Here is a 14108-nt window from a genome sequence, read left to right as displayed (position 1 = left end):
ATTTTCGTGTATTTACATACCAATAGAATTCCTCAGCAACCTTTAACTTTTTGAGTTGCTGCCAAACTGTTTCCCCAAAGTGGTTGCATCATTTTATATTCCCATCAACAGAGTATGAGAGTGTCAATTTCTCTACATCCTCAACAACATTAATTATTGTCTTTTTTAAAATTCTGGTCATCCTAATATATATAATCACTGCAGTGCAAATAAGATTCATTGCAAAAAAAACCTTATTGAGGTCTTTATTTTCATTGTGGTTTTATTTGCATCTTACTTGCGCTGCAGTGACTACACACTTTTATCATTTTTATGTGCTTGTTAACTATTTGTAGGTATTCTATGGATAAATTCTTGTTTAGTTCTTTAGTTGATTAAAAATAAATTGAGTCATTTTTATGTTTACTGCATGATATTGATATCTCAGAATCCAATTCAGTAATATCACAGGGTTTATTCTATTTCCCCCCCTTTCCATAGTATTAGTTTACCTCTAACAGTGAAAAATATGGCTTTCATGCAACATTTATTTGTTTAGTTTTAGTGCATATGTAATTTCAGTATTGCTAATCTATGTGTGCTGTAGGAGAAAAAATTATTAACTTATTAACTCCTATATTCAGTTTTAGTCTTTATAGTAAGGAATCAATACTATTTTATTTAAAAGTTGAGACTACATCAAATTAAAAAGCTTCTGCACAGCAAAAGAAACTCAAACTAATAAAAAGACACCCTACTAAAAGGGTAAATGGGAGAAAATATTTGTACACAATACATCATATAAAGGTCTAATATCCAAAATATATAAAAACAATAAAAAATCCAATGACCCCATCTAAAAAATTGGAAAATGTTGGGGCTGAAGAAGCAATATACCACACAAGGCATTTGCATCGAACTAACCCAGGTTCAATCTCAGGCATCACATATAATCTCTCAAGTTCTTCCAGGCATGATCCCTGAGTGCAGAGGTTGAAGAAAGTCAGCCCCCAACACAGCTTGGAGGGAAAAAAATGGAAGAGGGGATAAACAGATACTTCACTAAAGATGACATACAGATGGCCAATAGACATACTAAAGCATACTCATCGTCACTCATGATTATGGAAATGCAAATCAAAACAACATTGAGATATCTCTTTCCAGTGAGAATGGCACTTATCAAAAAGTTTGCCAGTGTTGACAGGATTGTGGTGAGAAAGGAACCCTCATCCACTGTTGGTGGGAATGTCTGCTGTCTCACCCTTAATTGAAAGTAATTTGGAGATCTTTCCAAAAAATAGAATTCCCATATAACATAGTGATAGCACTTCGTAGTATCTATTCCCCAAACACAAAAATATTAATTTGAATGGTTATATACATACCAGTGTTCACTGCAGTGCTTAGTACATAAGCCAAGATACGTAAACAACCCAAATTCCCAACTATGGATTAATGGATCAAAAAGTTGTGGTATATATACACAGTGGAATACTATCAAACTCTTAAGAACAAAATCCATGCAATTTGGAATTAGAAGATATCATGATGAATGAAATAAGTCAGAAGGAGAGAGATTGATAGAGACTGATCTCTTTCATATATGAGAATCGAAGATTCACAGCAAAGTAGAAACAAAGGGCTAAAGGCAGCACAATTGGAGAACTGATCCACAAAACTGAATTTGTGTTTTGTATGGGGTGTCAAATGAGAGGGTTTGGAGACTTAGGAAAGTGAGGCAGGTACATTGTTGATGGATGTGATGTTTGAATTACGTACATGGGAAACCATCATTAACTACTGTAAATTGCAATACCTCAGCCAATTAAAACCTTTCAAAATACTGTTTTCCAAAGATCCTAATTTATTTCTTCCTATGTTACCCAGTGAGGTAATTTCTATGCCCAGATTGCAGTTAGGTTTGCTTCAATTATTGTTTTTTACTATTTGTCATTCCTTTTGAATTTCTCTTAGATCCTTTGTTTTGTAGAGTGAAACATTACCATGATTTGTTAAGCAAGAACCATATTACAAGGCTAGACTTGGACAAATGTCAGTTCACCTCACTTCCTATGACCCTGTTCTCATTCTCCCTTCATATATACACCATTTACACACAGCTCCTATACATAACCAATATGATTAACATCTGGTTTATTTTTCCTGACCTTATTTTGAACAGACAAGCTGACATATTTACTTGTTAATGGATTTTCGTGCAGGGAGGGTATAGTATTTGGCACTTTCAGTCTCTCCTCTCCATTTAATAGCAAAACCAGTCTGCATCTGTTCATATAAACTGTCCATTGATTTTCACTGTCACTGTCCTCCTGTTGTTCATCGATTTGCTCGAGCGGGCCCAGTAACATTGTGAGACTTGTTACTGTGTTTGGCATATCGAATACGTCTCGAGTAGCTTGCCAGGCTTTGCTGTGCCAGCAAGATACTCTTGGTAGCTTGCCGAGCTCTTCGAGAGGGGCGGAGGAATTGAATTTGGGTTGGCCATGTTGGCTGCATGCAAGGCAAACACCCTACCTGCTGTGCTATTGCTCCAGCCCCATCCACTGATTTTATAATTTATAATATAGTATTCCACTGTACAGATACTATATAGTGAGAACACATAAAACGATTAAAGATAAATAGGACATATTATAATGTAGGATGGCACAAAGAGGTTCCCATTGGCTAAATTTGGGGTAGTTTGATTATTAGAAAAAAAATTGTCAAGTAGGGCTGGTTAAATAATGTAGAGGTGAAGGTGCTTGTCATGCATATGGTGAACCCTGATTCAATCCTGGTACTACATACAGTCCCCTGAGCACTGCCAGGAGTGACCCTTGAGCACACTCAAGACTGATCCCTGTGCTAAGCTAGGAATGGCTAATAATCATGGTAAAGGAATATAACTCATTTTTATTTTTTTAAATTTAGTTTTATTTTTATAAAGTTATTCACAATAATTTATTACATTCAATATTCCAACACCAATCCAGAACCATTATACCTTCCCACCACCCTTATTTTGAATTTTTCCAGCCACCGCAGAAGCCTACCCCAATAGCAGATCCTAAATAATTTATTTTGTATTCCTTATTATGAATAATCTGCTAAAAATGGTCAAAAAAAGTTTCCTTTGAAGAAAGTGTGTGAAAATTGTTGTACCTCACCTGGAGCCATTAAGCTCTTGTATAAGAGATTACTAACATGTTGTTACAGATTGAGCCTTGTGAACTAATTTTTTTTAATCAAGATTGGTTGCCTTCTACTTTACATCTCATCCTCCTCCCGGTGCATCAGGAGTAGTGTATGAGATGTGGTATAGAGTATGAGATGTCACATGGCCACAAGCGCAACTGTGCACTCCTGGAATTCTAAAATTTTAAATAGGGTGATACAGCTGGAACAACTCACTTTAATATCTGTGATTTATAGTGGTGGGAGAGGGAATGCCAGAAGATAAATGTAAAATTTCAAAGATATAAATATTTAAATAAAACTAATAATTTATTCAGACAAATATGCTAAAAACCAGGGGATGAAAAATTCTTAGTCAAACTAGTTAGGCAGTGTCAAGAGTATTATCTCGCACATTAATTATAAAAGAAAAATGATTTTCAAGCAAGTTTTTTTTAATTATGAATAGATACTGAGTTGTATAACGTTTTCCCTTGAGGTTTTGAGTCATACCCCAGTGGTACTTGAAGGCTGTTCCTGGTTCTGAGTTTAGGAATGACCCTATGTTTAGGGGACCATATGTGGTGCTGAATCACCAGGATACAAGGGAAGCACCTTAACTTCTCTGTACTGTTTTTCCAGCCATGTATTACTTTTTTTTCTTTTTGGGTCACACCCGGCGATGCACAAGGGTTACTCCTGGCTCTTCACTCAGGAATTACTTCTGGCGGTGCTCGGGGGATCATATGGGATGTTGGGAATCGAACTTGGAATGGCTGCGTGCAAGGCAAACGCCCTAGCTGCTGTGCTATTGCTCCAGCCCCCATGTATTTTTAATTGAATTTACCTGAAAGGGAGTTTCAGGCTAGAATGCAAGCAGATAATTATAGTAAAGAAATATAAGAAAAGCAGAACGTGCTTTTGTTCTGTGAATTAGGCTTTCAAGTACAGGAATGAGGTCATTTCTGTCTTCCTATATTGTTTTATTAGGGTTTAGGGAATATTACTGTATTGAGTATAACTCCACTGTAATCCATAATGTAGGGCTGGGGAGATAGCTCAGGAGATTGGGATGCATGCTTTGCATTCTGGATTTGATCCCTGGCACCACATGGTTTCCTGAATACTGCTGGAAACCACCCTGGAGAAGTCCCCAAGGTCCACTGGCTATGGGCCCCAAGCAAAAAAGTCTAATTCCATAATGTAAATTTGATTTATAGTGTTTACAGCTATGAAGTCATTAAAATAATTAATTGAAATAAGAAATGCATAAGATTTGCATTTTTCTTTATTTTTCAACATTTTGATTTTGAACTATTAATAGGGAAATAAAGTAAGAAGACTTTAGACAATTATAAATTCAGCTGTAAGATGATCATTCTCTTTGAAGAAACATTAGAAGGCTATAGATATAGATTTGGGAATTATCAGCATAGGCATCCTGTCTGAAGCCATCATAATAAATTACATTGAGGAAACAGTTAAAAGTTGTTTATGATAAAGAATAAACAGGGAGCATAGATCTGGCAGTTAAGAAGCTAGAGTAGGAACAAGAGAGATAGTATAGCAGGTAAAGTGTTTGTCTTGCACAAAGCCATCCAACCCAGGTTTTCTTCCCTGGCACCCCACGTATTTCCCCAAACCTCACTAGGAGCGATCCTTGAGCATAGAGCCAGGATATGTGTGGCACACAGCCATGTGTGGCCCCCAAATAACATCAACAACAAAATGCTAGTGTAATCTAGATATAACTGGTATGGGCAGCAACCTAATGCAAATGGGAGAAATGGGTTTATGGCATCTTGAGGGCCAAATAGCATAAACGGAGTATTTCTAGATACTGAAAACTATGTTGAGATACATGAGAAGAGGAAACAATGAAAAGGAAGGACTAGGGACATTTTTAAGTATTATTTTTTGCCTTCCATTCAAAACTGTTTTCAATTTTGAGGCTTCAAGGTTTACAGACTATCTGGTATGACTCTAGCTCCTATATTTGCCAATCTATATATAGTCTTTATAAATCTACTGGGAAAATTTAGTTACAGATTACAGATATGACCAATCTCCAACTCTCATTTACTTTGATCTTTTTGGGGGGGGGTGGAGGGCTGGAGTAAGGGGTTACTCCTTACTCTGTGCTCAGGGTCATTTCTAGCAGTGCTCAGGGAACCATATAATAATGTCAGGAATAGAACTCAGATCTGCTGCTTGCAAAGCATGCACTCAGCTCCTAGAGCTATCTCTAGGACCCTTTATTTTGATTTGATCTTGATCTAAGCGTTGGTAGGCTAGTTTTAAAAAATAGGTCCCCTCAGTATAACTAAAATTATTCATTGTTTTCCTTTTAAAATGGGGGCAGGGGACTGTGGTAGATAAATGCAGATTATCTTAACTTCTTTGACTCTGTATGTTGTTAGTATGTTTAGACTAATGTCTGACTAGTCTAGAAAGCAGTAATTTGAACATCCAGAGTACTGTAATAGATTGGTTGGTGCATTTCAGTGACTGATGGGGAGGATGAAGTGTGTGTGTGTGTGTGTGTGTGTGTGTGTGTGTGTGTGTGTGTGTGTTTAGCATTGAAAACATTGCAGCACATCGTCTGTCACTGTCTTCACACTCCGGGGATGGGCTGAGGTAGGCAGGGTGTGACGCTGATATTTGTGTGAACTCGGGTTTGTGATGCTGCTGAGCTTGGTTCATCTGCTCTCCCCTCCCTTTCCCTCCCCACTCCTTCCCACAGCGCCACGGCACCTCTTTGGAGTCTGAGCTAACAGCGCCCGGCGCGCGCGGGCACAGAACCTCCCACCGCCGGCAACCTGCGGCCCGGAGCGGAGCGAGAGCAGCGACAGCGCCTCTCCGCCACCAGCCCCGCGACCACCATGGCCGCCCACCGCAGGGACCGAAACAGCTGGGGTGAGTAGCGGCGAGGGCGCTGCCCGCAGCCGGCCAGGGAATAGGCGCTCCCCTTTGGGCTTCTGCAGCCTCCGCCGAGGGCCCAGGGCTGTGAGAGGCCACAGCCCGGCCGCTCCCTGCCTTGCCGGAGCCTCCGGGGCCCTGGACCCCGAAATGCTGGGCTGGAGGGGTGGGGGTGGGGGTTGTAGGGCTGCCGCTGGCCAAGGCCCGAGCCTCTGGCTTGCGTTACCCACCCCCCCACCTCCCATCCACCTCCTCCTAGCATTTGGACAGCACCTCCAGGAGCCTCCGGATTGTGTTTCAGGGTGGGTTTCCCGAGGGAGGTTAGGACGGGCAGGGGTGGGGGCTGCTGCTACCCAGGCGAGAGAGGCGGCGGGTCCGCAGCCCCCACCTCTGCCCCCCCACCCCCAGCTGAGCTGGCCTGGCAGGGCACGGGCTCCGGGCTCCGACCGGGTGGGGCTGGGGGGTTGCTGCGCGCTGAAACAATGAGGTGGAGCAAGCCGGGCACCCTGCAAGCGGACCTCAGAAAAGGGGTGCGAGCGTGGGAGTTCCCTAGCGCCGCAGGCACTCTCTGTAACTGGGGCGCTGGGAGAATAAGGGAAGCAAAGTTGTGCTTTCCAGCCTCCTGCCCCACCCCGACCTGGTCCCCTAATTCGGCCCAGTCATCTGGGAGGCTTTGTTCTTCGGCGTTACCTTTTGGAGATAACGGGGCTCATGATTCAGCACCAGGCCGAAGGGGAGGGGGAAGGAGCCGCGGGGCCCAGTGGGTCCGCGCCGCGAGTGGGTGGGCGGCGCTCACGCACGCGGAGCGGAGCGGGTGCGGCGGGTGCAGCGATGCGGAGATGCCGCCCCGCCCCTCCCCTCCCCTCTATGCTTGCTTCTGCGTGCGCGGTGGGGGCTGCAGGGGCTTCTCTCTCCCATACCGCCTCCACCCTGGGCTTTCAGTTGCTTCCAATCGCAATGCCAGCCTCGCGCTCCGCGGGTCTTGGGAAGTGCAGGGCCCTTTCTCATCTACACCAGAGCTGAGTGCAAGTCACTGTGGCTTGGCGCTAGAGAAACATTTTATTAATTAGATTTGCCTGTTGATGATGATGATGAGGATGAGGAGGAGGAGGAGGAAGAGGAGGAGGAGGAGGAGGAGGAGGAGGAGGAGGAGGAGGAGGAGGATGATGATGATGATGATGATGATGATGATGATGATGATGATGAAAGTTTGCACCTCCTGGGAGCTTGGAACTGCTTGATTTCTGTGCCACTGAGAGATCACTTTTATAACTATCCATCGGACTAAGAAGTATGAATTTCAATTTTAGCTGTTTTGGTTTCCTTTGCTCCATTTCTCCTGGCCTCAGCCTGTTCTGATGACAATAGTTTAATACCTCCTCTCCCCTTCTGCCCTCCTGTGGTGGAGGCAAGTGTGGGGGAGTTCATTGAAGCAGGGAGTTGTGTGGCTAGTTCTGTGGACTGGTTGTGTGGACTGTTCTGTGTTGGAGGATGCCAGGTGTGGCTGCAGGCTGCTGTGTCTTCAGGCTGAAAGGGGAATCTGCTTGCACCCATTCGGAGAGTTGTCAACCCAGACCTGGGATTTAAGATAAATTAATCCCACTTTCTGACCTCACCAAACCTCAAATTTAGGGGTGGTATCTATTGCAGTAACACAGTTTTTTTTGCTTCTTTAGGAGTATGGGTAAACTTTTTCCAGATATCCCTTTCATCCTTTCCTTGTACGTTCAGCTAAAGTGTATGTGGTCAAGTCAGTTTTGACCTTGCTTTATTGTCTCCATCCTGCTAAGAGACAGACATGTGAGAATTTATTGAGGATTGTCCTTTCTGAAACTTTGGGTCATTATTATTCTTCAATATTTCTTTTGGTTATAGAATTTTAAATAGTGGAGACTGTCTATTGGGAATGTGAGTTTCAAATGACATTTGCATAAAAGTCACATTGGGGACTTATTAGCAATGCAGATTTCATATTTCCAAGTGAGAGAGCCTTTTACTCCCCAACTGAGGCCTCATATCTTCCAAGCTTGGGGGCTAACACTAAGCTAAATCCTCAGCTACTCAACAAGAGCTTTTAAATCAGTAGACCTGAAGTGAAGACTAGGAATCTGCCTTTTAAATCAACATTTTAAAAGATTATAATACCGTGATTTAGCAAGTTGTTCACAATACAGTTGTTCCAGGAATCAAATGTTCCAACACTAATCCCACCACCAATGTTTCCAATTTCCCACCCACCACCCCCAATGTAGGCACAAACAAATTACTTCATATTATTTGTTAAAACACAAAGAAATGAAATTCTCAAGACTTAGATTAGTAAAAGTCAATTGTTTTATTGATGATCATTGTTTTATCTTCACAGTGATGTTGCTAAAGTCACTGACAATTTACTGGGCTAATTAGTGCTAGTTGAATCTCTGTTATTATTTAGGCTCATTGAGCTTGGTGATCATATGTAACTTTCCCATCAGATTTGCTGTGATCCTCCTGGACTGACAGTACTAAAATTTGGAGATGTCGTGCAGCCACATAACCTGCTCCAGAGCTATAGAGCCAGAATATTTTGGTGCCTTGGCAATTTGATGAGGTTCAGTTGTGGAACTGGACTGGTTCTGTGTTGGAGGGTATTGGGTGTGGCTGCAGGCTGCTGTGCCTTCAGGCAGAAAAGAGAATCTGCCTGCCCCCATTCCAAGAAGGTCCCAGATCTGGGAAGATTAAATCAGCACTTAAGGTGATTGGGAAGCAGTTAGCCATTAGTTTCAGGCATTAAATGGTACTACTTTCAAAATACTATCTTAGATGTGTGTGTGTGTGTGTGTGTGTGTGTGTTTTAGGCCATGCCCATTGGTACTCAAGAATCACTCCTGGTGGGACTCAGGGAACCATATGGGGTTTTGGGGATTGAACACTGCTTGACCACATGCAAGGTAAGCACCCTACCCATTGTACTATCTCTCCAGGCCTATCTAAGATTATTTGTATTAGAAAAAAACTTATCCCAGATAGTTTATCCAGAAGTCATGAAAATAGTTTAAGTGATAAATAAGGAAACAAAATACTAGAGTCATTATGTGTTCTCAGGAAATTTTCATAGAAAAGAAATAGTGAAATTGTTGAGTTGAACCTTGAAGCCTTACTACTCAAGAGTTTTCTTTGCCATAAATTAACTATGTGTCAAATTACTTAGAAAGTGTAGTTTATGGAATTGAAGGCAGAGAATTTTTGGCAAAAAAATGTTGGTCATTTCTTTCTTGATTCCATTTTATTGCCAGCATCTAATATAATATCTAACATATAAGTAAGGTATACAGTAACAATATAGCTTATATCACTGAGCTAATATTCTATGAGGTATGTACCCTATTTCTCATTTCACACATTAAGAATGTAGAGCATCCACTGCTCATCAACCTGAGTAGTAATTCCTCTCTTCAGTGCTGCACAGAGGAGTGTTCAGGGTAAGAATGAAGAAGAGTGGTGAGTGGTGAAGGGTTCAAGGAAGTATTAGGAGACTAACAAGTGTTATACAGAAGCAAGGCTATTTTACACAACATTAGGGTCTTAAGACATAGAGAAAAGGGGAAAAGTTTTTTTTGTTATTTAAGTTTTGGGGCCACACCCTGTAGTATTCAGAGGCTACTCCCAGTTCTGTGCTTGGGTATTGCTCCTGGCTATCCTTTGAGACCAGGGATACTGGAACTCAAATCTGGGCCTCTGCGAAGCATTCTAGCCCATCCTCCCCTACCCACTCCCAGCCCCAAAAAATGCCATCTTTTTTAAAAAAATGGAGGATATTAGTACAAAATAGACATATATGCAGTATCATTTCTAAGGAACCAGGTTTTCATTTACTCGGGATTTGTGCCAGTATTTTTTAAGTTGGTGCTCAAACCTCACAAATTACCAGCCTAGAAATGCTTAGAGATCATCAGTCTGTTGTCCTATTTTCCCCTGCAGCTTGGATCAGGGAGGGTTTGTTCCTTCCTTAGTTCGCATACCATCAATCAAAATCATCTCCACATTTGAAAGAGATGTGTGTGGTGTGTACATGGGGCAGTGGCTCAGCAATGGAGATTTATTCCACACCCCTCCCCCCCCCCCCCCCCCCCCCCCCCGCCCCCAGAAGTCATGGTTAGGGTGGGACAAGCAAGTATCTCTCTTCCCAGATCAACACTTATTTACCATTCCCTTGGGTAAACTCAACAACTTCTTAGTCTGTGCTACTATGCTATGCCCTGTCTTCTTCGAGTCATGATTTATAATGGCATCTTTTGCTAACCCAAAGCAGCAAGATTCTTTTCTGTCCTCAAATCCAGTGACTGGGATCATGTGACAGCACTGTAATGTCTTTCCAAGGAGACACCTTTCTTAATGGATCAATTGCTGTCTGTTTGGCTCCCCAAATCGATAAAGTATGTTAAAAGTTTGTTTAAAAGAAACAAAATAACAAGCAGAGTTAGCAAATGCTTGTGCTAGGATTCCAACTCAAGCTGTTTGTCTTTAGATCCTGTTACCTTTAGCACTATCTTTTCCAGCTTATTTCTTAATGGATTTTACCTACTGCATTGATAGAATCACAGTTTTTAAGGCACATTCATCTGCATTATTATATTTTATCTTTAGCCTTTTAAGTTAACAGGACATAATATTCCCTGTTCTTTTTTTTTTTTTAATATTCCCTGTTCTGCCAATGAAAACACTGAGTCTCCAGTAGGTCAAATGACTTGATGAAGGTTATATATATATATATATAGTAAGTTAAAGAACTGATATTAGAACTGAGAGTTGTCTTCTAATTTGCTTTCTATGTATGATGTGTAGAATTTTTTAGTGACGTAATAGGACTTGGTATGAAAGTAGTGTTAAAAATAGGCCCTGTGGAAGCCAGAAGTCTCTAATGGGGAAAAAAAAAAAAACTATGATAATGCTTAAAAGAAGTGCACTAACCATATATGACTTAGCTAAATAAATACTTTTTAGACAAATTAGAAAGAGCAGAAAGCAATGTACATTATTCGGAATTGGAAAATATAATATTTCCCAAGAAAAAGACCAGAAATATACCATAGATAGATAGATAGATAGATAGATAGATAGATAGATAGATACACACACGTGTATACATATAGATACGTGTGTGTGTGTGTGTGTGTGTGTGTGTGTATAAGACCCAGCTGTGCTCAGGCAGGGCTTTCTGGCTCTTCAGGGATCACTTTTGACAGACTCAGGCGACCATATGTGATGCCTGGTAGTGAACCCAGGTTGGCTGCATGCAAGGCAAGCACACTACCTGATGTATTAGCTCCCGAGCCTCTGTCAACTTATATTAATAGATATTAAGTAGGCATCCAGAGACCTGTTAGGATACTCCAGGGTCCTTGAAGTTAGAAAGCAGATAAAGTACCTCTGCTGACTTCAAAATTTGTCTTGTTTGGAGTGAGTAAAGCCACTGGGTATTTGTGGACCTTAAACATCAAATTTAGGGTGTCTTCTATCAAATTTAGGAAACAAAGCCTTTAGTCATTTCTTCAGATTATGGATCTTCCACTTTTTCTCTTTTCTTCTTCTGTCACTCCTACATCACGTGTATTGGTCTCTGTTTTATGATGTTTTGTGGATCCCATTAGGTTCTGTCCATTTTTCTTTAATCTTTTTCTTCCTTTTTTTCAGACTCCAATATTTCTGTTTTCATATCTTCAAGTTTAATAATTACTTCCTCTCTTAAAATATTCCTTTAAATTCCTCTAGTGAATTTTTCAATTCAGTTTTTGTATTTTTTTCCTTTTTCTAAGATTCTAGTTATTTTAAGGTTTCCTATCTTTTCATTGATGTTTCTTCTGATACCTTGTTTTCTTGACTTTATACAGATTCTCTTTATATTCTTGAAACATCTTTAAGACAGTTGTTTTATGTTTGTCCAATAAGTCCACCATATAGATTTTCTCTTGAACATTTTTTCCCTTTGCACAGTCCATGCTTTTCTACTTCTGTGTTTGTGTGTTTATGGCTTAGGTTTTTTTAAATTAAAAACTGGACATTTGAGTGTAATTAATTTGGTAACTCTGACAGCGATATTCTACCCTTCTTCAGAGTTTGGTTTTTGTTTTTGTTTTGCTTTGCTTTTATATAAATACATCTATATATAACCTCTTTTTTTCCTGTTGAAAATCCAGCCAGAAGGTTTTCTTTGTTTATGGTCTTCTGAGCCTATATCTTTTCCTGGGTTTATTCAGTAAATTTCTAATTTCTCCTGACTTTGTGTATCTTAATCTTTAATGTGCACTCCCGAAAGGGGAAAAAGAAAAAACCTGAAGGGAAGGAAAATGGTACTTACCCTGTCAGTGTCCTGGAAGTCATTTTAGCCAGAGCAGAGGAGCATTGAACAATGGTGGTGTGGGGGACGGGGCTACAGTAATGCCTTGCATTATTATTGCATTATTATTATTGCATTACAATACATTTGCATCTAATAAGAATAAGTCATCAGTGATAGGAATACTGATTCTTAATTTGGGGAGAACAGGTTCCCAGTTGCCGACCTTGGCTCCTAAGGCGTTTGTAAATTTCTCCAGGAGTACTGGCACTCCTGCCTGCTGTAGGACTGAAGGGTGCTAGATCAATAGCCACTTCTCAGCCAACAACTGAACCATACTGAAATTAACCTACATTTATTTTTCAAGCCTCACCTTTGAAGTTGCAAGCTTTGAATAGACTCCAAAGTTCCAACAGTAATGTCACATAGATTCTTATTCTATAGATGTTATCCAAGTAGATTCCTGGTAGTTTCCACTCTATAGTCTTTTCACTGCCTCTTTCCTATACTTCATTTTGAGCTCTAGAACTATTTGATTTTTTGTTTTATGCATAATGTGAGATAGGTAATGTGATATAGAAATTCTTTTCACTTTTAAAAGTATGGGTAGCCAAATTTTCTAAATTCATTATTGAATAATCTACTCTTCATACATTGATTTCCAAGTTTTACTATCAAATATTATATGTTAATCTATTTCTGCACTCCTACTGCAGGAATATTTCTCTATTCCTGTGTCAGTATGACACTGATTTAATTACTGTAGATTTCATAATGTCTTCATATAAGGTAAAGCAGATTGTTTCATGATGTTCTTCTGTAGGGGTGTTGTAAAGTACTCTTTATTCTTGGTTTCTTGCTCTCATATACAATTATAGAATCAGGCTGGTAAGATCTTTGGAAGGCCAAGTTGAGATTTTTTTAAATTAAAATTGCATTCAATGTGTAGATTAACTATATAAAATTTAGAGGTTTACTATAATAAATATGTCCATAGGCACAGTAAATCTCTTTATTTATTTAGATATCCTTTATTGATAGCTTTCAGTAGTTTGAAAACACTCCTTGAGGAATTTACCTATATATCTTCATGAAATATATTCTTAGATTCCTTGTTTAGTTGCTATAAATATTTTTCATAATATATGAATTATGGAAAATCCACAATCCTGGCTAGCCCCCATGTTATGTTTTTCTGTTCACTGTTACTGATAAATAATAATGCAATCAACTTTTACATATTTATCTTATATCTTACCACCTTAATCAGAATTCTTGTTAATTCTAATAAATTTTTCGTTAATTCTTTAAGATATGCTATGTAAAAATACATCAACTTCAGTAATGACTGCCTTTTCATTTCTTTTTAGTCTTTTAGTCTCTAATTACTTTTAATTCTTTCTTTTGGGGGCAAGATTGGCTTACACAGTGCTGCTCAGGGCTTACTCTTGAATCTGAGTTTAGGGATCATTCCTTACAGTGCTCAGGGAACAATAGGTGGTTTTGGGGATTTGAACCTAGTGAGCCGCATGCAAGGGAAGTGCCTTAACCTCTGTACTACCTCTGGTTCCTAGTTCTTTTCTTTCTTCATCAAATTAAGAACATGTTCTTTTTATACCTAAATAACAATTATTTTAAAATTATCACTGGATGTTGAATTATCCAGTGATAATTAGTGGTTTTCTTGTACTTATATAAATACTATATTATTGCA

General features: G+C 39.8%; 1 protein-coding gene across 2 annotated transcripts in view; it reads left to right on the top strand.

Moving 5' to 3' along the window:
• ATL1 (atlastin GTPase 1) overlaps window positions 1-14108 on the top strand; it is a 73659-nt gene that overhangs the window by 7402 nt on the left and 52149 nt on the right. The window contains exons 1-2 of one of the 2 annotated variants that reach the window (XM_056133865.1): window positions 5751-5796; window positions 5903-6075. In XM_056133865.1, the coding sequence (XP_055989840.1) occupies window positions 6042-6075 (34 nt within the window). In that variant the 5' untranslated portion in view covers window positions 5751-5796; window positions 5903-6041. Of the gene's footprint in view, window positions 1-5750; window positions 5797-5902; window positions 6076-14108 lie in introns of those variants that run through there. The other variant, XM_056133864.1, reaches the window with a different exon arrangement.

The sequence above is a fragment of the Sorex fumeus genome, unplaced genomic scaffold, assembly GCF_029834395.1.
Source record: "Sorex fumeus unplaced genomic scaffold, SorFum_2.1 ptg000098l, whole genome shotgun sequence".
Classification (NCBI taxonomy): domain Eukaryota; kingdom Metazoa; phylum Chordata; class Mammalia; order Eulipotyphla; family Soricidae; genus Sorex; species Sorex fumeus.
The sequence above is the reverse complement of the archived record's forward strand: the minus strand, read 5'-3'. Positions and strand labels throughout refer to the sequence as shown.